At 38.7% G+C, this 23,442-nt stretch overlaps 2 protein-coding genes across 2 annotated transcripts; one reads left to right on the top strand and one right to left on the bottom strand.

The window, feature by feature from the left end:
• Positions 1-309: 309 nt before the first annotated feature.
• Positions 310-4,391, top strand: fgg (fibrinogen gamma chain). Its single transcript, XM_048197232.1, has 9 exons — positions 310-466; positions 562-618; positions 730-913; positions 1,561-1,645; positions 1,770-1,900; positions 1,994-2,127; positions 2,902-3,086; positions 3,535-3,812; positions 3,922-4,391. Exons 1-9 carry the CDS (start codon positions 407-409, stop codon positions 4,101-4,103), a joined length of 1,296 nt encoding a protein of 431 aa, XP_048053189.1. The 5' UTR covers positions 310-406; the 3' UTR covers positions 4,104-4,391.
• A 3,599-nt stretch (positions 4,392-7,990) lies between these two features.
• Positions 7,991-16,494, bottom strand: plrg1 (pleiotropic regulator 1). The gene is made up of 15 exons (XM_048197231.1): positions 16,335-16,494; positions 16,023-16,129; positions 13,737-13,873; positions 13,533-13,586; positions 13,300-13,393; positions 12,992-13,082; positions 12,764-12,862; positions 12,473-12,565; positions 11,057-11,206; positions 10,865-10,966; positions 10,672-10,774; positions 10,402-10,510; positions 9,661-9,800; positions 8,861-9,054; positions 7,991-8,598 (listed from the first exon to the last, which is right to left on the bottom strand). The coding sequence occupies exons 1-15, from the start codon at positions 16,341-16,343 to the stop codon at positions 8,539-8,541; spliced, it is 1,542 nt and encodes a 513-aa protein (XP_048053188.1). The 5' UTR covers positions 16,344-16,494; the 3' UTR covers positions 7,991-8,538.
• Between the last annotated feature and the right edge of the window lie 6,948 nt (positions 16,495-23,442).

Here is a 23,442-nt window from a genome sequence, read left to right as displayed (position 1 = left end):
AAAGTGTATAAATACATTAATATGGTACCCTATGCATATTGGGCAAGGCTTTTTTACAACATACAACCACCAAAATGTTCTTAGCCTGAACAAGGTTGAAGACCCCTGATCGATATAATGTTCAGGTACCAGTAATGAAAACCTTACAAGTTGTCTCGATTGTCTCTGCTCATTTATGTACAATAGCATGTATTCAGAACTAAGATGGACATGTTGACCAATCTCTGCAAAATTTACGATCAGTTCTGAGTCAGACAGTGAGTAAGAGAAGGATTGTGTTAGCTTTTATTTGTATAGTGGACTGTTATCTTCATCTCTGAGGAGGACCTTGATCGGATAAATATCCTGCAGCAGTCAACAGTCCCTCACATTCTCAAAAGTACACCACACAGATTGCAGGTCCAACATGGCCTCGTTCATGCATGTGGTTTCTTCCATCCTGCTGCTGTCCACATTAACGTCAGCGGTGAGCGGCACTGAAATTGTATTGTTATTGTTGTAATAGCAAATATGTTATAATGCTTTTTACTAATTGTCTTTTCTCCTTTTTTTCACCTTAAGCAAATGAGAGGGGACTATTCACCGCCGCAAGATATATGTAAACCAAACGATGGGTTTGTAAGTACAGATTGTCTGCTCTGGATTGTTTTAAGTAATAAACTTGCATCTAAAATGCTTTATTGTAACAGTCAGTGGTTTAACAGTCACTCTCCGTCCTCACTTCCTCAGGGGACATACTGCCCTACCACATGTGGAGTTGCTGATTACCTACAGAGGTACCAGCCTGATATAGACAGACAGCTGGATGACATGGAACAGGATTTGAAGGAGATCGCCAACCTTACCAGAGGAGCACAGGACAAAGTGGTCTACCTGAGAGACTCAGAAACACAAGCACAAAAACAAGCACCAGGTAGCACAATTTTTCATTAAATATGGATTGAAAAAAATGCAAAAAAATGTGTCCAGAGGTTAGAGTTGTCTTGGGTGAGCTTTATAGATGTTTCTGTTATTTGGAATAACAGATAAGAACCCTGAATGTCATGAAAATTGTCATTCATGTGGTGTAAGCACCAAGTAATAACATATTTTTCTTACACATTGAATACATGCGTCTGTATTTTATTATTTAAAAAAGTAAATATAATGGGTTATTTATTTATAGACATAATTTTTAAAAATCTGATAAAAAAAAATATGAATATAATTTTAAAGTTGGGCCACATGAATTGGTCACACAACAGGACTTTTTTTTTAATTAAAAAGGGAAACAATTTGTTAAAAGCATTAATCAGACAATTATAGAATAATTAAAAATTGTTCTGTGCAGTAATTTTGTTAATGGGGCTTTTATTTTTCTTCATTATAATATCAGGACAGTTGTACCACCATGACATTTTTGACATTACTCCTGTCAAAATATATAAAAATTAATTTTAATACAGAAATTAAAACATTCTTATCATTGAATAATTATTGTATGTATGAATGAATTGCATTTTTTTTAAAGTAAATTTTAAACCACTTGATTTTCATGAGGTTAAACAATCCTTTTGTCAGATACATACATCAAAAAATCTTCAAGCATGCTGGATGATATACTGCGATTTGAGAAGAGCATTCTCGCTCAGGAAGATCAAATATAGTGAGCAATTTTTCTTCTTTTTTATACCACTTTTCTTGAATATGGTCCTGATAGTTTATTAAATGTCATTATTTAAATCAATAGTCTTATTAAATGTATTTGTTTATTCATCTCCCCTCCCCAGTCAACTGCAGTCAATCCTACAGGCTAACGAGAAACGAATAACTGATTTAAAGCAGATGTCTCTCCAGCTGGACCAACTGTGCAAAGAGCCCTGCAAAGACACTGTGGAGATTCAGACGGTCACAGGCAAAGGTAAAAGCAGCAGATATAAACATAGTAATGACAACAGGGTAAATTTACTTAACATAAGATTAGAGAGCTGAATACATGCATACTTTTCCCCAGATTGTCAAGACATTGCAAACAAAGGTGGTAAGGTCAGTGGGCTCTACTATGTAAAACCAGCCAGGGCTCCTGAGGCGTTCCTGGTCTACTGTGAGATAGACAGCTTTGGACGTGGATGGACTGTACTTCAGAGGGTACGTAACACAACAGACAATGCACAGTAACACAATTTCCTGTAGGGAAATGTAGGGACAAAGGATATATATATATATATATATATATATATATATATATATATATATATATGTATGTGTGTGTGTGTGTGTGTGTGTGTGTGTGTGTGTGTGTGTGTGTGTGTGTGTAAAACCATAACAGTTTTCGGCGAATATTGAAAATGTTTGTAATTATTATTGGATATTTAATTGTGATTAAATGTGTTAAATTGTACTGATTATCTTTGCCATCATCTAACACTCAAAAGAGTTTACTAATAATTTATTAAAACTGTTACATTTTTAGCAAATCTCAAAATTAATGTTTCACATTATACATTATAATGTGATGCTTAAATGTACTTGTAGCATTTTAAATTATTGATTAATTTAGTTTTTAATCATCATTGCATAGGTAGGCCAGAATTTTGATATCGGTGCATTCCTAAGATAAAAGAAACCTTCTATGCTGGATGAATCCCACTACAGTTGCAAACAGGACGAGTTACATTTGGTGCCGTGACCCAGATGAGAGTGAGGTTTAGGGTGGTGAGTGTAAGCTAGAGTCCAGCTAGTAAGATTTGTTCAGATAAACTTCACTCCCCTGGCCTGAAGAGGTGCACAAAAGACTGACTTTAGATCCTGAGATCTTTAGCAACCTTTTTTATGACAATGACTCAAATCCCACTCAATGTAGTAGGACCAGTTACAAATGCATACAACTTTATTGATCAATCAAAATTAATTGTTTTTCAGCGACGGGATGGCAGCGTTGACTTCAACAAAAAGTGGATTCAGTATAAGGAAGGCTTTGGGTACCTCTCACCAGATGACAGAACAGAGTTCTGGCTAGGAAATGAGAAGATACATCTGCTGTCGGTTCAGTCCAGCGTGCCTTATGTGCTGAGGATAGAGATGGTCGATTGGGAAGGCAACAAAAAGTAATTAACCATTGGAAACCATTGGTTTTCTTACTCTTACTTAGGTTTGAATATCACAAGTGGAGCTCCACAATCACTTTATTTTTTCATTTACGCAGTTGGTAGATACTTTTTTCCAAATTGACTTACATTGCATTCAAGATATACATTTTGGGAGTTCATGCAAACCCATGCTAGCACTAATAGCACTAATAGCACTATGCTCTATGGTTTATGTTACAAGAATGCATTTGGTGTCAAACCTAAGCAAGACTTATCCATGAATTCAACATGCAAGAGTTTTCCTTATCTGCAGTTGTCAAACAGGACTTTGCTCTGTTACCAAAATTGATTTTTGCAAAGTAAAATTTCCTGACCTCTTCAGTTAGATCAAACATGCTGCTAAACATTAAGGTGCATAACAATCAATAAGTTGAGTGTTTGTCACAAATTTGTCTTGCTTTCTCAGGTATGCCGACTACGCCACTTTCAAACTTGGACCGGAAGTTGATTTCTACCGCTTGACGTACGCTTATTACTTTGGCGGAGATGCTGGTGATGCCTTTGATGGTTATGACTTTGGCGACGATCCCAGTGACAAATTCTACACATCTCACAATGGCATGCAGTTCAGTACACCTGACAAAGACAATGACAAGTTCGCACAACACTGTGCCTTGCAGGAAGGGACCGGCTGGTGGATGAACCGCTGCCATGCTGCTCATCTCAATGGAAAATACTATCAAGGTAACTCTTACACCCTTCCCTCTTCATAGGAGATGGTCTGCCTTCCAAAATCCATCAATATTATACATGCAGGAATCTCTTTGCTGATGTATGGTTTCTGTCTTCACAGGTGGCAAGTACACAGAGAAGGACACACAGCATGGATATGACAACGGCATCATCTGGGCCACGTGGCACAGTCGCTGGTATTCTCTGAAGGAGACCACCATGAAGATCATTCCCATCAACAGAATCGCTGCTGGAGGGCAGGAAAGCGGTGCCAAGCAATTTGGAGGCCTGGGAGACATTTAAAGACCTTACCAAAGCTCTCCCCATTGTTCTGAGCTTTCATTTTATTTTTGTGAAACAATTGTTGAAATACATGGGAATTACATGGGCAAGGCATTTTCACGTGAGGGTAAACATGTCTATTGATGTCTGATATTTTCCATTATTCAAAAATTAGGTCTGCATAAGCTTCATACTCAAGTCATTTTGGCCATGTTTTTAAATTTAAACAACTCATTTAAAATGTAATGGCCTAATGCATTGCATCTGTCAATGAATTAATAAAAAATTCTCGGTCTTTTGTAAGTGAAATGTATTCTGTAGTCCTCTTTACTTAAATAATGTGATCACTGACAATGTAGGTATACCTACAAATAGATACATAGAACCTTCATAACAAAAAAAGGTAACACTTTATTTTAAAGAGTCCTTGTTACACAGGTCACATGTAATTACTATTGCAATAACAATCAATTATGCATAATTACAAGCAACTAACACTAAACTGAACCCTTAAACTAATTAATATTACTCAGAACTGATTTTTGTAATTACACTGTAATGAGTAGTCATCAAAAAAGGGTAAAAAAGACGAAAATGTATTATTTCTTCTGTTTACCATTTTCTCTGGCTGTTACAAACATCAACCCTATTCAAAACTGAATGTGGGAATGCATCAGTGTTTGTTATATCAGGTTTTGTGTAGGTGTGCTAACCTCTGTGTAGGAGTTGTGGACCACATGGTCAGTAAGTCAATATTGCCCCAGTACCATGATAGAACACTGCCATGGGGTGAACAGGCTGTACTCCAAGCTCCCTGATGTAAAAGGATTTCAACATCCCTGCTGTGGAGCATCAATCAATACATACTGTGTCAGCTATTTCGACACACGAAACAACTGCCTTCTTGTCTACATTGTATTTTCCCCCATGTATTTCTTTATTAATATACAGAGTATACAGATTATAGGTGGTTGTGGATTTTTCAGATCAGGCATAACCTTATGTAACACTCAGTTTTGAAAAATGAAAATGTGTGGACAGTTTATTGCCATCAAGTTCATTGCAATGATTTGGTAACACTTTTCAATAAGGTTCATTAGTTAAACATTAGTTAATGTATTAACTAATCATGAGCAATACATTTGTTACTGTATTTACAGTTGTTCATTGTTTGTTAGTTCACAGTGCATTAACTAATGTTAACAAGATTTTAATAATTAGTAAATGTTGAAATGAACATTAACAAAGATTAATAAATGCTGTATAAGTGCAGTTCATTATTAGTTCATGTTAACTAATGTAATTAACTAATGAACCTTATTGTAAAGTGTTACCAATTACTTTTTGTACAGTATCTCACCTGTTATGAGTCTGTAAAGATGTATATGTAGTTTGTGTCAGGAATATGACTCTATTGGGAACCTGTTCACATATAAACATTCATCAACTCACACAGTTGTAGTAAACGGAAGCTCAAGCTTGTTTACTTGAAACGTGTGAGAACCAATTAGGTTCTCAGAAGAATATACATCTAGTATTAGTTTTACGATCTCTTTATAAACTTTTTGAAGCATCAAAGTGGTAGTTGCATAGCTGTCTATAGAAAGCACTCAGATTTCATCCAAAAGATCTTCATTTGTGTTCCCAAGATGAAGAAAACTCTCACAGGTTTGGAATGACATGAGGTTGAGTAATTAATGACAGAATTTTCATTTTTGGGTGAACTAACCCTCTGTTAATGTTTTGCTTATAATAGGGGTAAACTGTTGGGACAAGGGGTAAGTTTAATCATTGGGTAATATGTGAATGATTATGTTTATGCTTATTTAAAATTTTACCTGGCACTTATGAAATTTAATTTGACATGCAAGAAAGTTTGTTAGCTTAAAAACATTCTTTTCTCATGTGCATCCCTCAATTTTATTTTATTTTATTTATTTATTTTGACAAGAAAAAGGAAGGACAATGTAGATCTTGACCTTTCATCACTGTGAACAAACTGAAAGCAACTAACTGAACTCCAAAATCAAGATCAGGGGAAATATTTTTGAGCCAAGATTGAATCTTCCGTGCCCTTCATTCTGCCTGTTTTGAAGGATGCATCAAGTACAGTGGGTACGGAAAATATTCAGACCCCCTTAAATGTTTCACTCTTTGTTATATTGCAGCCATTTGCTAAAATCATTTAAGTTCATTTTTTTTCCTCATTACACACAGCACCCCATATTGACAGAAAAACACAGAATTGATGACATTTTTGCAGATTTATTAAAAAAGAAAAACTGAAATATCACATGGTCCTAAGTATTCAGACCCTTTGCTGTGACACTCATATATTTAACTCAGGTGCTGTCCATTTCTTCTGATCATCCTTGAGATGGTTCTACACCTTCATCTGAGTCCAGCTGTGTTTGATTATACTGATTGGACTTGATTAGGAAAGCCACACACCTGTCTATATAAGACCTTACAGCTCACAGTGCATGTCAGAGCAAATGAGAATCATGAGGTCAAAGGAACTGCCTGAAGAGTTCAGAGACAGAATTGTGGCAAGGCACAGATCTGGCCACGCTTACAAAAAAAAAATGTCTGCTGCACTTAAGGTTCCTAAGAGCACAGTGGCCTCCATAATCCTTAAATAGAAGACGTTTGGGGCGACCAGAACCCTTCCTAGAGCTGGCCGTCCGGCCAAACTGAGCTATGGGGGGAGAAGAGCCTTGGTGAGAGAGGTAAAGAAGAACCCAAAGATCACTGTGGCTGAGCTCCAGAGATGCAGTTGGGAGATGGGAGAAAGATGTAGAAAGTCAACCATCACTGCAGCCCTCCACCAGTCGGGGCTTTATGGCAGAGTGGCTCGACAGAAGTATGCAATTGAGGGAAAGATGAATGCGGCCAAGTACAGGGATATCCGGGACGAAAACCTTCTCCAGAGTGCTCAGGACCTCAGACTGGGCCGAAGGTTTACCTTTCAACAAGACAATGACCCTAAGCACACAGCTAAAATAACGAAGGAGTGGCTTCACAACAACTCCGTGACCCAGCCAGAGCCCTGACTTAAACCCTACTGAGCATCTCTGGAGAGACCTAAAAATGGCTGTCCACCAACGTTTACCATCCAACCTGACAGAACTGGAGAGGATCTGCAAGGAGGAATGGCAGAGGAACCCCAAAATCCAGGTGAGAAACTTGTTGCATCTTTCCCAAAAAGACTCATGGCTGTATTAGATCAAAAGAGTGCTTCTACTAAATATTGAGCAAAGGGTCTGAATACTTAGGACCATGTGATATTTCAGTTTTTCTTTTTTTTTTCTTTTTTAAATCTGCAAAAATTTCAACAATTCTGTGTTTTTCTGTCAATATGGGGTGCTGTGTGTACATTGAGGAACATTTTAGCAACTTTAGCAATTTAACAAATGGCTGCAATATAACAAAGAGTGAAACATTTAAGGGGGTCTGAATACTTTCCGTACCCACTGTATATTCGTTGTGACCTTCAATCACTCACAATCCTTGGAAAAATTCCACTTCACAAAAAAGAACCATCAGAAAATGAATCAGCACTGAGCTTGACAAATTTCACTATGTAATGCAAGAAAAAAACAATGCTTTTAGAGATAAAAGGTATTGTTTTTGGGGTTTTTTTACCTTTACTGCATTAACAGAAAGACAGTTAATATAAAGGTTTTTAATATAAAGTATTTTTCACATTATTTTAATAGTATTTTCATGTTGTGACCGCAGGGATGAAAACATTTATGATGTAGCCATGCACACTTACTAGACCGTATCATTCTAGCATTTAATGCTGAGGTGGACTCTAGCCTACAAGCCTCCAAAGGACTGGCAGTAATTATGAAATTATGTCTTTCATGAAATGATGATCAGTTCAATATGATGAAAACCATGGGTTTTAAACTTGACGGTTTTTTATTTTACAAAATGTTATGTCAGGAAATACAACAGGTTTTTCCAGACATGACAGATACATGGTATAGACGGGCTTGTTTTGTTTTTTTTGTTTTTTTTTCCCCCCACTGTAAATTGACAAGAAATGTACAGCAAGTATATATGTAAATGACATTTGTATTGTTTGACTCTTGACTCTCAGACCCGAAATAGAACATTCACCCTTTTAATTATTCTGCAGGATTTCTTGCAGTTCAGAATTAATAATTGTCAGGCCTGGTCACACAGACCTGCAAATGATGTTTGGAGTAGACAGGGAAGAAACCTTTCCTCATGTACACAACTCCAACGTTCATATTGTCATTTAAACAGGTAGAGCAACGCAAAAAGTCTCATCTGATCTCAAGTCTCAGGACTTCCTTTAAATTGTAGATGTGCTGTTTGTTTATGCCTTAAGCAGACATTGTCATAATCAGCCAGCTAAAATGTAACAAAATGAAAGGATTGAAATATAGAAAAATTAAATACAAAAAAAAAAAAAAAAAAAAAACTAAAATCTTTTTCTCTTCAGAATCTCAGGTTTCCAATTAACTGGGTGGGATTCTTCAGTCTGAAAGAAAAAAAGAAAAAAAATCCATCAATGAAAAAAGAAAACAGTTTAATAATGAATAAGCCTTAACTTGAAAAATTGCAAAATCACATCAAGGCAATTCTCTTCAATCTAGAATAAGTGTTTGGAGAACACTTAGATTTTAAATTCACTATAAACTTTTTCCATAATAAACATTTAACAGTCAATGCATCCATTTTATTATTTGTATTAATTATCATCATAGTTTTTAACAAGTATTACTAGTGAACCGGAAACTTACAGCTGTGTCGTCCTCTTTGTAGACTTTAATGGTTTTGTCAGCCTCTGCTGTTATGAGCCGACTCTCAGACTGATCAAACACACATGCAAAAATCCCTGACTCGCTGTCCAGAGAACCAGGCTGCACCGCTGCATGAATCCTCTGGAAGTTGTAGCCAGTCCTCCAGTCCCACATGTGAATAGTTCCATTATCAGCTGAAAAACAATAGAAAGGATAGTCAGGGCAAGATTCAACAATTGAGGGGACTCAAGGAAATAAAGAAAGACCTCTTTTAAGTCCACTTTTATGGCTTTCCCTTGCTAACTTCCCCCCTTTTCATTCACTCGGATGTCCGTCAATGCTTACGGTGCACGAGTGCCCACTATTGGCAGAACCCTTGCAATGGGTTTAAATGGAAAACTCTAAGCCCTTGATCACTTGGAATCTGCTATAGTGGAGGCTGGGGTTTCTCTTTCATTGGGTGTGACATCACAATAATGTTGCATTGTGGTCTATGGATCTGCCTGAAGTATACATGAGTAGACTTGCTCCCTCAGTCAAAATCGAGTCGTCAAGGGTCAGTCCAAATCTTCCCTCTTCCAACGTGATGAAGCTGAACTTTCAAAATGGCAGTGGGGATTCCCCTGAGGGGAAGTGATTATGGAAGTTTGCAACTGAATGTCTAAAAGTGGAGTTAAATGCAGCCCAGGCTAGACAACAGGGAAACATATGTAGAAGATAAAATTCAATATTGTTTACATACAACTTAATAAATTTTTAGCATGACTGGCATAAAATGTAAGTGTGAAGGAGTATATCACCTCCAGACACCAGAACACCATCTGAATTGACAGCCAGTGTGTTGATAATGGCATTGTGTCCTGAAAGATTTTGGATGAAGTTCCCATCAGGAAATTTCCACTGCTTAATGTTATCCGGAGAGCCAGAGGCAAAGGTGTACCTGTTAAAGAGATTATATGTAGTGTTATACTAAAATGAGAACTTTTGCACTTAATGTGATTTGGGCTTAGCCACTGTTGTTAATTAAAACTATTAAAACATTTTAGATGAAAAAACTAAAAATTAAAAGTTGCCTTAAGAAACTGAGATAAGTTTCAACCTAAAAAAAAAAAAAAACTAGTAAGACAAAATTACATAAAACTACTAAAACTTAAAACTAAAATTACAGTTGAAAATTGACTGATTTATACAGTGAAACTGCTGTAAAGCAGCAAAATTATGCTGTGAAGCTCTGAATTAAAGCCCTTGATCTGATAAATGTAATGTTGCATTGAACATTAAAATATATATATATATATATTTTTAATTTAATGTTAAAAATTAATTTAGGATGAATAAATTAAATCAAACCAAACCATAAAACACATAATCCAGCAAAAAAACTGGAATGTGGAATGGAAATACAGAATGTGGGATAAACTAAAAATAATGTAGATTTCATAGGGCCTTAATTTATGACTTTACTTTATTCTGTTTACAGGTTTACTATATTTATATTAGTTTATCGTGTTTCTTTAAGCATGACTTTTTGTTCAACATACTGCCTGGGATGGAGCACCAACGCTCTGACAGACTTCTTGTGGTTAGTCAGTGTAGCTCTCGTCTTGCCAGCGATCAGATCCCAGAGTCTAATGGTGGTGTCATGACTTCCTGAAGATGGAATATAAAGTACATGAAACATGATAATACATAACCTAGAACAAAATGAACCTAGAACATAACCTAGAAAAATACATGGCATTTCCTTGAAAAATGAACCAGCAGCAAAAGTCTGTTCAGAAGGCAGTGTCAAAACTACAATGTATGCATACCTGTAATCACCTGTGGCTCGGCACTTTGACATTTGACAGTAGCCACTGTGTTGGTGTGTCCAGAAAGGGTGTGGACATTTGCCTTGGTCCTGATGTCCCAAACCTACCACACACAGACAACATACATTACTACTTTTGCACAACAGTTTCATGATCAGTTATCAGCACACACATACAAAAAAAAGTGTCATACTCTTGCTGTGGCATCTCGACTGCAGGTCACTAGTACGTCAATTGTAGGATGGAGGTCAAGATCATAGACTGCACTCAGATGACCGTGATAGTGCCTTATAACCTATGGACAACACAAAACTCAAAATGTATCTATATCTTTTAAGTGATGCTTACACTAAATGCACATTGTATATGTATTAATAGTTTGTACCTTGTTATACTCTAGATCCCAGCATTTAACCTGTTTGTCCTCCCCGCAGGAGAACAGATAAGGGCTGCGTGTGCTGACGGCCACACCTCTCACTGTGCTGATGTGACCCGTCAGAGACAACTTCAGCCTACCGCTGGCAAGATCCCAGATCTAGAAATACAGAACAAAAGATTAACACTATTCAATCACACATTATTTTCTATACAAGTTAACTTTTCCCACCAACGTTTTTTTTCTCCAGTCAGCACCAGCATTTTTGATCATTTGCACAAAACTTTCATGGCCAACAGAATATTTTGTTGTATGAATATCTAGGCAAACTACAATATATCAAAAGAAAGAACAGATCCTCTGCTTTTAAACAAACAAAACTGTACTCTACCTTCATATCTTCTTTTTTAATCAACACTTGTATGTGGGTAAGTTTCATGAAAAAGCAACAATTTTAACAAAAAGCTGAAAAAATTGCATTTCTGTCACAGACTTTGTCCGAGATGGATTCAGAATGATGATCAAAACATAGATCGAGTTCATAAACACCCACAAATCTTGCACAGTCATACACCTCTTTGTGGGTTCGACATTTCATTCGGTGATGTCAGGCAGTTTTGATTTGTATGCTTTTGAATGTTTGATGATCACATTATGATGATCACAATCTTCTATCGCTTGTTTTGGATTCAGAGATGCTGTACTACTTCTGAAGATTCGTAATAGCACCCACCCACTGTATGACAGTGAAATCATGGATTGCTGGAAAATCTCATCAATGGCAGGGAAAGAGTTAATAAGAGTAATAACTATCTGAAGTAGGGCTGCATGATGTGTGTGTGTGTGGGGGGGGGGGGGATCTAATAGTCACAAGGAAATGAGTCACAATAAGCATATTAGTCATTTTCACATTATCTATTAAAAAAAAAAAAAAAAAAAAACTTTAAAAGTGATGTATGATTTGTTAGAATCAGGCAAAAAAAAATGACTAAGCTACACCTGTTTGAAGTCAGCAAAGTCAAGTTTGAGAAAAATCTAGTTAAAGTTTACCAAACTTATGCTGATGGGAAGCAACAGACGTTGAGAAACGAGCAGCAAAAAAAAAAAAAAAGAAAAAAAAAAAGACAATTTTTCAGGGATTATTAAAACAAAAGGAAAGATTTAGGAAGACACACCTCTCTGAAAACGTACAAATAAAGATACATTTAGACATTTAATTATTATTTGGAGCATTGGAATCACTAGACAAGGACTTAATGAACTCATTAGCCTGTGTGCATTCTGACTTATTTTGCCAGCACAGGTCACACACGCACTTTATTTATTTACTTATAAAATCACATATTTTGTGATATGATAAATCACCATAACATTGGTTTTATTCTGATTAATCATGCAGCCCTAATCTGAAGTCACATAGATCACCTTTATTGTTCTGTCTGCTGATCCAGTCACAAACCACTGGTTTCCAGGCTCCACTGCTATAGATCTGACCCAGCCAAGATGGCCACTGATGACCTGAGAGACACAACCAGAGAAGAATGTCATTACCAATGAGATATTGTAAACTTCCCTTTTGGGCCTCTACAATAATATTCTTTAAAAAGGAAGCCACAAACATAACATGAAGCACAATGACAAAGTTTCTATACAAGTACTCAGGAGTGATATGAACAAACATGCTGATTAACTCCTGGAGGAAGACCAAGCACTTACTCTGTACAGTTTCCATGGTGGATGCCACTGAGGTTTGGGCATGGTAGGAGCCTTTCTTGGCACCAGTGCAGAAATCTTTGTGCCGCCTTCCATGAGAGACTGCAAGAGGAAAAAGGAAAAACTGATGCATCATCTTTGAAACTATTTAATACAAATGAACAAAACACATACAATTACAAAAACTTTTAAATGAAAACTGAAAATATAAAAATAAAAGGTGGTGCTCACCAATGCGTGTTGTGGGGGTTGAGATCTCTCTGCACCACCTGCATGTCTGTGGATATCTGCCACACTGGCTGCAGTTCGACTGGCTTCCTGCCTACAAAGTATAAAGAATAAAATGTCTCAAAAACCTAATTTACTCTTGAAATTGTCTTAAAATAATCCAATCACAAGTGAACAAAAATTAACCAAAACTCAGCAGAGATTACTTCCTACTTTTCATACAGACATGAAAAATATATCTATACAAACCTTGAAGTGCCTACTTTTAAGAGGAAATGAGAAATCTTAAGTATTAGTGTTTAGCTTAGTACCTAGCTTGAGAAGGAGGAAGAGCCAGAGCCATGGAGTGAACACCTGCTTCACTGGGCATCTTTAGCATCTGTGTGTCTGCAGTGAGGGCCACTCCTGAAAACATTAGGGGGGAAAAAAGAAAAAAAACTTGATTATGCCTCGGAAGCAAATAAGGATCTGTGCAAATGACTTAAATGTTCAGCATCTAGGTTCTCAGGCTTAAAGAAAAGGACTTGAAAAATCTCAGACTTACCCGGAGCAGATGGGTATGGATGAGTTCCTGTCACCAAGTAATCTGGACCAGTATCTGCATAATAGTAAAACTATTACGGTAAACTGAAGAATCAATGTTGCCGACAAAGCTTTTGAGAAGTTTAATCAGTAAAAACATTAATATAACAAAATAGGCTCTAAGACTTTGGTGTGTAGAAAATCAAGGCCAAAAAGAAAGACGTACCAGGCAGTGGGTATCCCGCCTGGCCATATGGGTCAGAGCCATGGAGTGGCCCTTTGTCTCTGCCCTCTTTCAGCACAGGCATGTGTAAGACAGGTCCGTACTCTGTCCTCATCTTCACTGTCATCTTCATCTTGAAGCTAAAAGACATTTAATGTACAAGAATTATTAACTAGTACTGGTTTCCACCACATAATTAAAAAATAATAATAACAATAATATTTAATTGCGATTTTCAATATCACCATTTATTTTTACTAGTTTACATCTCATAATTCTTACTTTTCTGAATTGCAAGTTTATAACTTTATAACTAAATGTATAACTCAATTCCGAGTTAATTTTTCTCAAATTTCTCTTTTTTTTTTTTTCCAAGGAAAAGTTAGAATTGTGAGATAATGTCACAAGTACCTTTATTCTTTTATTATGTAGCAGAAACAAGCTCCAATAATAAACAGCTTGTGAAATGTTAGTGTAAAACTTCAGTCTTTCAGTTCCAAGGATGTTATACTATACTACCTGGACTTAAAAAAAAAAAAAAAAGCCATTGAAAAATAGAGTTGCGACACTCCCATAGACTTCCACAGGAACTGTAAAATGCGGAGGCAAAGCGTGTCATGGGGAAACTGATAGTTAAAAACACTGAATTGTTACCCCCACTAGATAACAGAACCCAACTGAGTTCAGTGTCTTCCAAGCACATCCGCTGGTAAGTTTACGAAATGACAAATTTTTTGACATTTTAATTGACATCTCATGAGTCTATCAATAGTGGTATTTTTATGTAGCCAGCTTTAGTTGTTTATCATTAGTTAATAGCTAGTTAGATTCTTATTGCAGTTATATAATGTAAGCAACACTTAAAGATGCCCTTGAACGTTCTTTCACAAGATGTAATATAAGTCTAAGGTGTCCCCTGAATGTGTCTGAAGTTTCAGCTCAAAATACCCCATAGATTTTTTATTAATTTTTTTAACTGCCTAGTGAGGCATCATTAACTATGTACTTGTTAACTATGTATGTATGCTGTGGCCCCTTTAAATCTCGAAGAATGAAGATGTGTTTATGAATTATACAGACTGCAAGTGTTTAAAAATGAAAATAGTGAAGGCTCTAGTCTCCGTGAATACAGCAATAAACAATGGTAACTTTAACCACATTTAACAGTACATTAGCAACCTGCTAACGAAACATTTAGAAAGAATTTACAAATATCACTAAAAATATCATGTTATCATGGATCATGTCAGTTATTATTGCTCAATCTGCCATTTTTCACTATTGTTCTTGCTTGCTTACCTAGTCTGATGATTCAGCTGTGCAAAGATCCAGACGTTAATACTGGCTGCCCTTGTGTAATTCCTTGAACATGAGCTGGCATATGCAAATATTGGGGTCATACATATTAATGATCCCGACTGTTACGTAACAGATTCACCTGTTCTTCGGAGGTCTTTTAAACAAATGAGATTTATATGAGGAGGAAGCAATGGAGTTTGAAACTCAATGTATGTCTTTTCCATGTACTGAACTCTTGTTATTCAACCATGCCAAGGTAAATTCAATTTTTGATTCTAGGGCACCTTTAACTAGCTACCATAACCAGATGGCTTACATTTACATCAAATTATTATTTTTTTAAATTAATTAATTAATTAATTATGAAACCGGGGGAATATTTTACAAATAAGATTTATATATTTATTTTACACAGTATAAATTGTGTTTTGACTCCTTTATACATAATTTATAGCTGCCTTTCAAATTTTATAATGGGGTCCCTCGCCTTAAAATGATCATATATATTGGACGGGGTCCATGGCATAAGATTGAAACTCCCAATCCCCCTTCCCTCCAAAATTACACAGAAAAATTGATTAATTCTGCCCCTCTAATACTGACAATAAAATGCTACTATAAATGCAGTCAATGTAGTAATCAGTGTAAATTATGCATTTTATATTTACAGAAAACTGCTTCATACATGTATACTCGCTGCTGTTATCTGTCTAACGTTAGCTTAAATCCATTCAGCGCGTATTTGTTTGGAACTGTTGAGAGCGACATGAACATGAAAGGTTGCCCCGACTTTTTTTTCAACGACTCTGGGGTGAGTTTCCCGAAAGCATCGTTAGCCAACTATGGTCGTCCCATTGAACTCTATTGGTAACGACGGAACTTGCGACCATAGTTCGCTTTGGGAAACGCACCCCTGGTTAGATCGTATCACCACCATTCACGTTCTTCATTAATAAAACTGAGAAGAGAACAACAGGACTGTGTATTTACCTCTGTTCGTCCAGCGCTACTGGTTTGGCATGATCCGACACAAACATATCATGAGTCCTTTTCAAAGAGCGAAACACTAGCGTGTGGACCGAGTGCTTCTGCACCTCCTGTATGAATAAAAACAGAGAATATCCATATCAGATCATCGGATCAATCAGACAGAAATGCGCTATTATAAGACTTGTAACGTTATATCCAAATGACCACACATGTGCAGAAATACAGCACGCCTCTTTCATTCACAAATACGAAACTATGCTGCTAGACCATCAACCTAAAACACTCGCCAATAAAACAAATTCACTGCTTTACCTCAGTCATGTTTGTGGGATCCCTAAAACACGACGCTCAAACTTAAATTAAAAAAAAACTTCACCACACACCAAACAATCACAACCGGAACCGGACGTGAAAAACACTACTTCCGGCCGCGACAAACCGTCTTCCGGTAGAGCGTTACGTCAAAATGTCACAAAAGTCCCTAAATGTACACATTTATACAGTAACATGGCCATCCTTAGTTATTCTCCTTTGATTTCGTACGAACTTTTATATTTTACATTTACAAACATAAATTATATGGGTCATTCTACAGAAACGTCCACTTTTGGTATGACAAAATGTCTTAAAATGTATTTCTTTTTTTAACATTTAAACTTAGACCACATTATTATATTACACTTTGACTTTATGAATACACATAAATGACAGCTTAATGATTTTTTATTTTTTTTGTACATTTATTTAAAAACTGCATGTCCCCTCTTTTTGTCACTGGTGTTACCTTACTTCTCTGGCATTTTTAAACATTTTTATGAAATTATTTCTCATTTTTTTTCAGCACATGCAGTCAGAGTTACAGAATAATAATGATAATGCAAAAAATAAGGAGATTGTGTGTTATTTATTTTAATCAGGTTTGTTAAAAGTGTGATTGAATGATGTTAATTCAATTGCGCAACCATGTATTTGCTATAACAATAAAAATATTTGAAAAACAATAATAAACAAGTAATGATACAATCCTTTACATCTTAATTCTTGAGTGTAGCAGAATTCAATGAATGTAAAATTATTATCATGTCACATATGACATTTTATTTAATGTGACAGACAAAAAACAGTAACACCAGTGACACAATGAATCACCAGTGACGTATACATAGGACCAAAGATCCTTAATTTTTCAACTATAATTAAGTAGTTTGGACTAAATTTTTACATTTGGTGTACAATAAAAGACTGTCATTGACACTTAGTGAAAGCAGTCAGTAAAAGATTATAAACAACATTTTAAAACTGTCTGTAAAGTCCCTGCACTGAATTTAGCCAAATCCCCTTAATTTAGCCATATCTGACCAAAGGAGGATTAACAATGAGAAAGAAAAGTTAGAATCATGTAATCTTAGTGCTTTTTTTATGCAAAATAACTAAATGAATAGCTTTAAATAAAGTTTATCTAAAAACGGGTAACACCAGTGACGGTACCACCAGTGATATTTTCATAAAAAGGTAACACCAGTGACAGTAACACCAGTGACATTTTTCATGAAAAATGCATTTTACAAAATGGTTGCTGCAAGGAATCAATCCACATGTTGTAAATTATGATATATTCACTAAATCAAGTAATTTAATCCATTTGTATTCTAGTTTTTTAAAATTCCCTAGCAATAAAGTAGGTCACACCAGTGACTTCAACTAAAAGCTTCATATGAAAATATGATTTTATAATTAAAATATCTGATAACTGAAAAGAGATAGTGGACTTTCCATTGGCCTTTCTTCATTGATCTTCAGGAAATAGAAAGAAGGAAGTCAAGTGATGTCATCAGTGTGATTTTTTCTTTCAAAATAAGAGTGTTTTGTTAAAGGTAACACCAGTGACACAACACCAGGGGACAACTACATTCATTAAAAATGTTAGAATATTTATTTAGCATTTGGTTTTTTTATGTCATTTACATTATATATTTGATAGTTACGCATACATTATTGTATTTGAAATGGTAGAAAAACCTGTTTCTGAGCTCAAAATAAAGCACTTTCCCTCTGTACATGACTGTGGGGACGAGCACTTCTGTGGCGCTTGGAATTTTTATAATTAATTAAAAAACAAATATTGCCACATTGATGGCTCAACAAGGTTTCATTGTTCAAATAACATATTGTTTCATATTAAAATATAAAAAAATTGTAATCCTAAAGTGTTTTTTAAGTGTAATATTTCTGTAAAGTCTAGGGACAGAAAAGTGGACGTTTCTGTAGAATGACCCATATATAAAAAAATATTCAAACATATATTCATATTTCATAGTTTCAAATAATTTCAAACTTTAAAAGTACACTGCAACAATATCCGGTTTTCATGTATTTATTCATTTATGCATGAATGGCTGTTTATTTATTTATACTGGCTGAACAAGTTTAGACAGGCCATTTGAAGCATGTAGGCTATAGGCTAAATCAGGGGTGTCCAAAACTTGGTCCTTGAGGGCTGCTGTCCTTCAAAGTTTAGCTCCAGCTTGCCTCAACATGTGTGTTTGAGCTAAACTCTGCATGGCCCTCTAGGAACAGGACTGAACACCCATATGGGTTATGTCAACCAGCTGGAGGGGGGAAAAACACAAAAACTGCACTAGCTAGCATAACTTCTATATGTAGCCAATTTCAAAGTTTAACCTGTTAACTGTCAGTGTTCCAGACACTTGGCATCATTCAAAAGCTTAAACACTCAAAATTCATTGCAAACCGTTTTGAAAACAGACATTGCATTACCATGAAATTGGTACTAAAATCTTTTAGTGTGCTATCAACTTCAAATTTGGAACACAATTTAGTTAGACATATTTCTTTTTCTAAAAAATGTAGGCTATTGTCCAAATTATTTTGTAAAATATACATTTTGTAGGCTACACAATAAAAAAAAAAGTTTAGTTCAGTATACATTTGCTTTACAGTGTAAACTTCTATAACTTCTTTACGCTTTTATTTTTTGAAGCTGCTTTTCTTTCTGCAATAAGCTGTTGAGTGTCTTCTTTAAAAAGAAACCAACCTTAGGTCTGTATTTCAAAGCATTTATGTATCACAACCATTTAAGTGCAGATCTATGTTCAAAATTGAAGGCGGGTGGGGGGTGGGGGATATGGGTAACCATAAAGTTGATGGGGGTGTGGGGGGTACTGTGAAAGTCAATGGGGTTTCCCAAAGTCAACTGTTTAGTTACCCATATTCTTCAAAATATCTTCTTTTGCGTTCAGCAGAAGAAAGAAATTCATACAGGTTTGGAACAACTTGTGGGTGAGTAAATTATGACAGAATTTTCATTTTTTGGGTGAGTCCTCTTAAATTCATTTAATCATTTAGCAGATATTGGCTGATATATTTCGGGGTGTGGTCCATAATGACTAATAGGCCTATTTCTTGTGAACATGCCCAAACTTGGTATACATAAAAGAACACTCTGAAAAAACATTTCTCAGTCTACCGATTCCATTACTCTCGTCACGTCTGGCAACCACACCGAAAGCATCAAGTTTCTTCTCATGGACTCCCCACTGGCACCCATTGTACTCGGTGTTTGTCAGATCGTTGTTTGGAATCCTGGTGTTGTGTCCTGTGCTCTCTCGTGTTTGTTTGTTCCCCGGAGTGGATTACCTCGTCGTTGTTTCCTGTTCCTGTTCTCCGTCGGACTCTCACTTTGGATTGCACTCACGCATTCGGACGCACGGACTCACGGACTCACGACACCATCTCACCTCACCACAGGATTTCCAGCTGCCCATCGAAGTCCCTGCGTCACCACTCTCCTGCTACTGTCTCTCCTCGTTTAATGACTAACTCTGGTGTGAAGCTCTAATAAAGAGATTAACTTGCACTTGCATCTGTCATTCTTTCCATGACAGAACGATCTGACCAACTATGGATGCAGCAAGTTCAGCAGCGTTGACGGAGTTCATCAATCACAGCATTTCTCGTATGGATCAACAACAGGAGAGTATCTCTTCAACCGGACACGCTGTTCAAGCGCTGGTGACGCAGGTGTCCGAGCTCTCCCAGCAGCTTCAAGAACTTCGCGCTCCCACTGCGCCGCCCACGCCGCCGATTCCCCCCACACCTCCGGAGCGAATGGACCAGCCAGAGCCACGCCTCCCGGTTCCGCAGACCTACGCTGGTGAGCCAAACTTTTGCAGAGCCTTCTTGACCAGATGTTCCATGCATTTCTCATTGCAGCCACGCACATTTGAAAAAGAAGAATCCAAGGTGGCGTTCGTACTGACGCTTTTGACTGGTCAGGCTGCTTTGTGGGGAACGGCGGTGTGGGAGAACCAGGACCCGTGCTGCGCCTCGTTCCAGGCACTCGCCGCCGAGATGAAGAGGGTGTTTGACCGTGCGGTGGCGGGCAAGGACGCCGCTCGACAACTCACTGAGCTCAGACAAGGAAATCGCACGGTCGCCGAATACTCTATTGAGTTCCGCACCCTGGCGGCGGAGTGCCGATGGAACGAGGAGGCGCAGTGGGATGTATTCCTGCATGGGTTGGCCGACCGTGTCCACAGAGAGATCTACGTGTTGGACCTTCCTCAAACCCTCAATGGACTCATCGATCTCGCCTTACAAGTGGATGCTCGCCTCCAGCGGCTGGAGCGTCTCGCTCTTCCCAGTCCTGTTTCCCGTGGAGCGGAGGGACGGTCGGCCAGCTCAGCGGACACGGTCGGCCCTTCATCCGATCCTGAACCCATGCAGGTAGGGAGAGCTCGGCTTTCCCGGGAGGAGAGAGAAAGGCGGAGATCCCAGGGATTATGTTTGTACTGCGGCGGAACGGGCCACTTCCTACGGTCATGTCCAGTAAAAGACCAAGCCCGGTAGTAATGAAGAGGCTACTATCGGGTGGGATCTCCGCCGAGAAGTCCTCACCATCCACTCTCCTTCCGTTAAGACTGAGATGGGCCACACACAACCTCACCTGCCAGGCACTCCTAGACTCTGGGGCTGAGGGGAACTTCATGGACACCGGCTTTGCACGCAACAACAACTTACCCACCATTCTACTCAACCAGCAGATCACAGTCAACGCACTCAACGGACAACGGCTCCCCAACATTTCTCAGTCTACCGATTCCATTACTCTCGTCACGTCTGGCAACCACACCGAAAGCATCAAGTTTCTTCTCATGGACTCCCCACTGGCACCCATTGTACTCGGACACCCTTGGCTCACTGAACACAACCCCAAGGTCGACTGGCAGCAGCACTCCATCACGGAGTGGAGCACTCATTGTCACAGGTCTTGTCTTTTGTCTGCTTGTTCCACTGTGTCTGCTTCTGTGTTACAGGAAGAGGTGGTGGATTTGTCAAACGTGCCCACGGAGTACTCGGATCTGAAGGAAGTGTTCAGTAAGTCCCGTGCTGCTTCTCTTCCTCCGCACCGTCCCTACGACTGTGCTATAGATTTAGTGCCCGGTAAGTCTCCGCCTAAAGGCAAATTATACTCTCTGTCCGCTCCCGAGAGGGAGGCCATGGAGAAATATATTTCTGATTCTCTGGCAGCGGGGTTCATCCGTCCTTCCTCTTCTCCAGCGGGGGCGGGGTTCTTTTTTGTGGGGAAGAAGGATGGTTCCTTGCGACCTTGTATTGATTACCGAGGGCTGAATAACATCACGGTAAAGAATACTTATCCTTTGCCGTTGATGTCTTCAGCCTTTGAGAGGTTGCAAGGAGCATCCGTTTTCACTAAATTGGACTTAAGAAACGCTTATCATTTGGTTCGCATCAGGAAGGGGGATGAATGGAAGACCGCTTTTAACACCCCTAGGGGGCACTTTGAATACTTGGTCATGCCCTTCGGGCTGTCCAACTCCCCGGCGGTCTTCCAGGCACTCGTCAATGACGTGTTGAGAGATATGGTCGACCAGTTCATTTATGTCTACCTGGATGACATATTGATTTTTTTCTTCATCTCTCCAGGAACATGTGCAACACGTCAGACGAGTGCTTCAACGTCTGTTAGAGAATGGGCTTTTTGTCAAGGCGGAGAAATGCGATTTTCATGCACAGTCTGTTTCTTTCCTAGGGTACATCGTCTCGTCTGAGGGAGTGCGCATGGATCCTGACAAAGTTAAGGCTGTGGTGGATTGGCCAAGTCCAGATTCCCGTAAGGCCCTACAGAGGTTTCTGGGGTTCGCCAATTTTTACCGGCGGTTTATTCGCAATTTCAGCCAACTAGCCACGCCTCTGACCGCCTTGACCTCCCCCAGAACGACGTTCAGGTGGTCCGATGCAGCGGAGGTTGCCCACCGAATCGTTTATTTGTGCCGGAGAGGTTGAGGTCCTGCGTTATCAAATGGGGTCACTGTTCCAACGTAGCTTGTCATCCAGGGGTTAATCGTACCAGGTTTTTGGTTAAGCAACGATTCTGGTGGCCTGCCATGGCTCGTGACATTCGCAGTTTTGTTTTGGCTTGCTCGGTTTGCGCCACTGGTAAGACTTCCAACCGACCCCCAGATGGGTTACTCCAACCGCTGTCTGTCCCTTCGAGACCCTGGTCCCACATCGCGCTAGATTTTGTCACCGCCCTCCCACCCTCTCAGGGTTACACGGTCGTTTTGACCGTAGTGGACCGGTTCTCGAAGGCGACTCATTTCATTCCCTTAACCAAATTACCCTCTGCTAAGGAGACAGCGGTAACTGTCGTTGACCACATCTTTCGGTTACATGGCCTCCCGGTAGATGTGGTGTCCGACAGGGGTCCCCAATTTGTGTCCAAATTTTGGCGAGAGTTTTGTAGATTACTGGGGGCGACTGTCAGTCTTTCATCTGGGTTCCATCCCCAGACCAATGGTCAAACCGAGAGAGCCAACCAAGATTTAGAGAGAATGTTGCGATGTTTGGCTTCCAAGAATCCTTCCTCCTGGAGCCAACAACTCTCTATGATTGAGTACGCACATAATTCGTTACCAGTGTCTTCCACGGGCCTCTCACCGTTTGAAGGTAGTGTAGGTTACCAGCCACCTGTTTTTCCCAGTCTGGAATCCGAAGTCGCGGTCCCCTCCGCTCACGCCTTTGTCCAGAGGTGCCACCGCACTTGGAGTAGAGCCCGTGAGACTCTTCTGCAGGTGAGGGCGCGCACCAAGGCTAAGACTGATCGCCACCGGTCGAAGCCTCCCGTATACGTCGTGGGTCAAAAAGTGTGGCTTTCTACCAAGAATATTCCGCTCCGCTCCGTTTCTAACAAGTTAGCTCCCAAATTTATCGGCCCGTTCCCTGTCACCAAGATCATTAGTCCGGTGGCAGTCCGACTCAAACTTCCTCCAGCGTACAGGAGAATTCATTCCGCCTTTCATGTCTCCAAAATTAAACCTGTGTTTCATTCACATCTTAATCCGCCCACTCCGGTTCCCCCACCGCCGCGACTCGTAGA

This window comes from Megalobrama amblycephala, linkage group LG7 (genome assembly GCF_018812025.1).
Source record: "Megalobrama amblycephala isolate DHTTF-2021 linkage group LG7, ASM1881202v1, whole genome shotgun sequence".
NCBI classification, from domain to species: Eukaryota; Metazoa; Chordata; class Actinopteri; order Cypriniformes; family Xenocyprididae; genus Megalobrama; species Megalobrama amblycephala.
Note: the sequence above shows the minus strand (reverse complement) of the source record. Positions and strands in the feature narration are given on the sequence as shown.

Coding starts and splice junctions, on each gene's coding strand:
- fgg (XM_048197232.1), top strand. CDS start 407: ATGGCCTCGTTCATGCATGTGGTTTCTTCCATCCTGCTGCTGTCCACA. Junction 914..1,560: donor AGCACAAAAACAAGCACCAG/GTAGCACAATTT, acceptor TCCTTTTGTCAG/ATACATACATCAAAAAATCT. Junction 1,646..1,769: donor GCTCAGGAAGATCAAATATA/GTGAGCAATTTT, acceptor TCCCCTCCCCAG/TCAACTGCAGTCAATCCTAC.
- plrg1 (XM_048197231.1), bottom strand. Junction 13,874..16,022: donor GTAGCGCTGGACGAACAGAG/GTAAATACACAG, acceptor AATGTCTTTTAG/CTTCAAGATGAAGATGACAG. Junction 9,055..9,660: donor TGGTGTTCTGGTGTCTGGAG/GTGATATACTCC, acceptor ATTGTTTTTCAG/CTGATAATGGAACTATTCAC.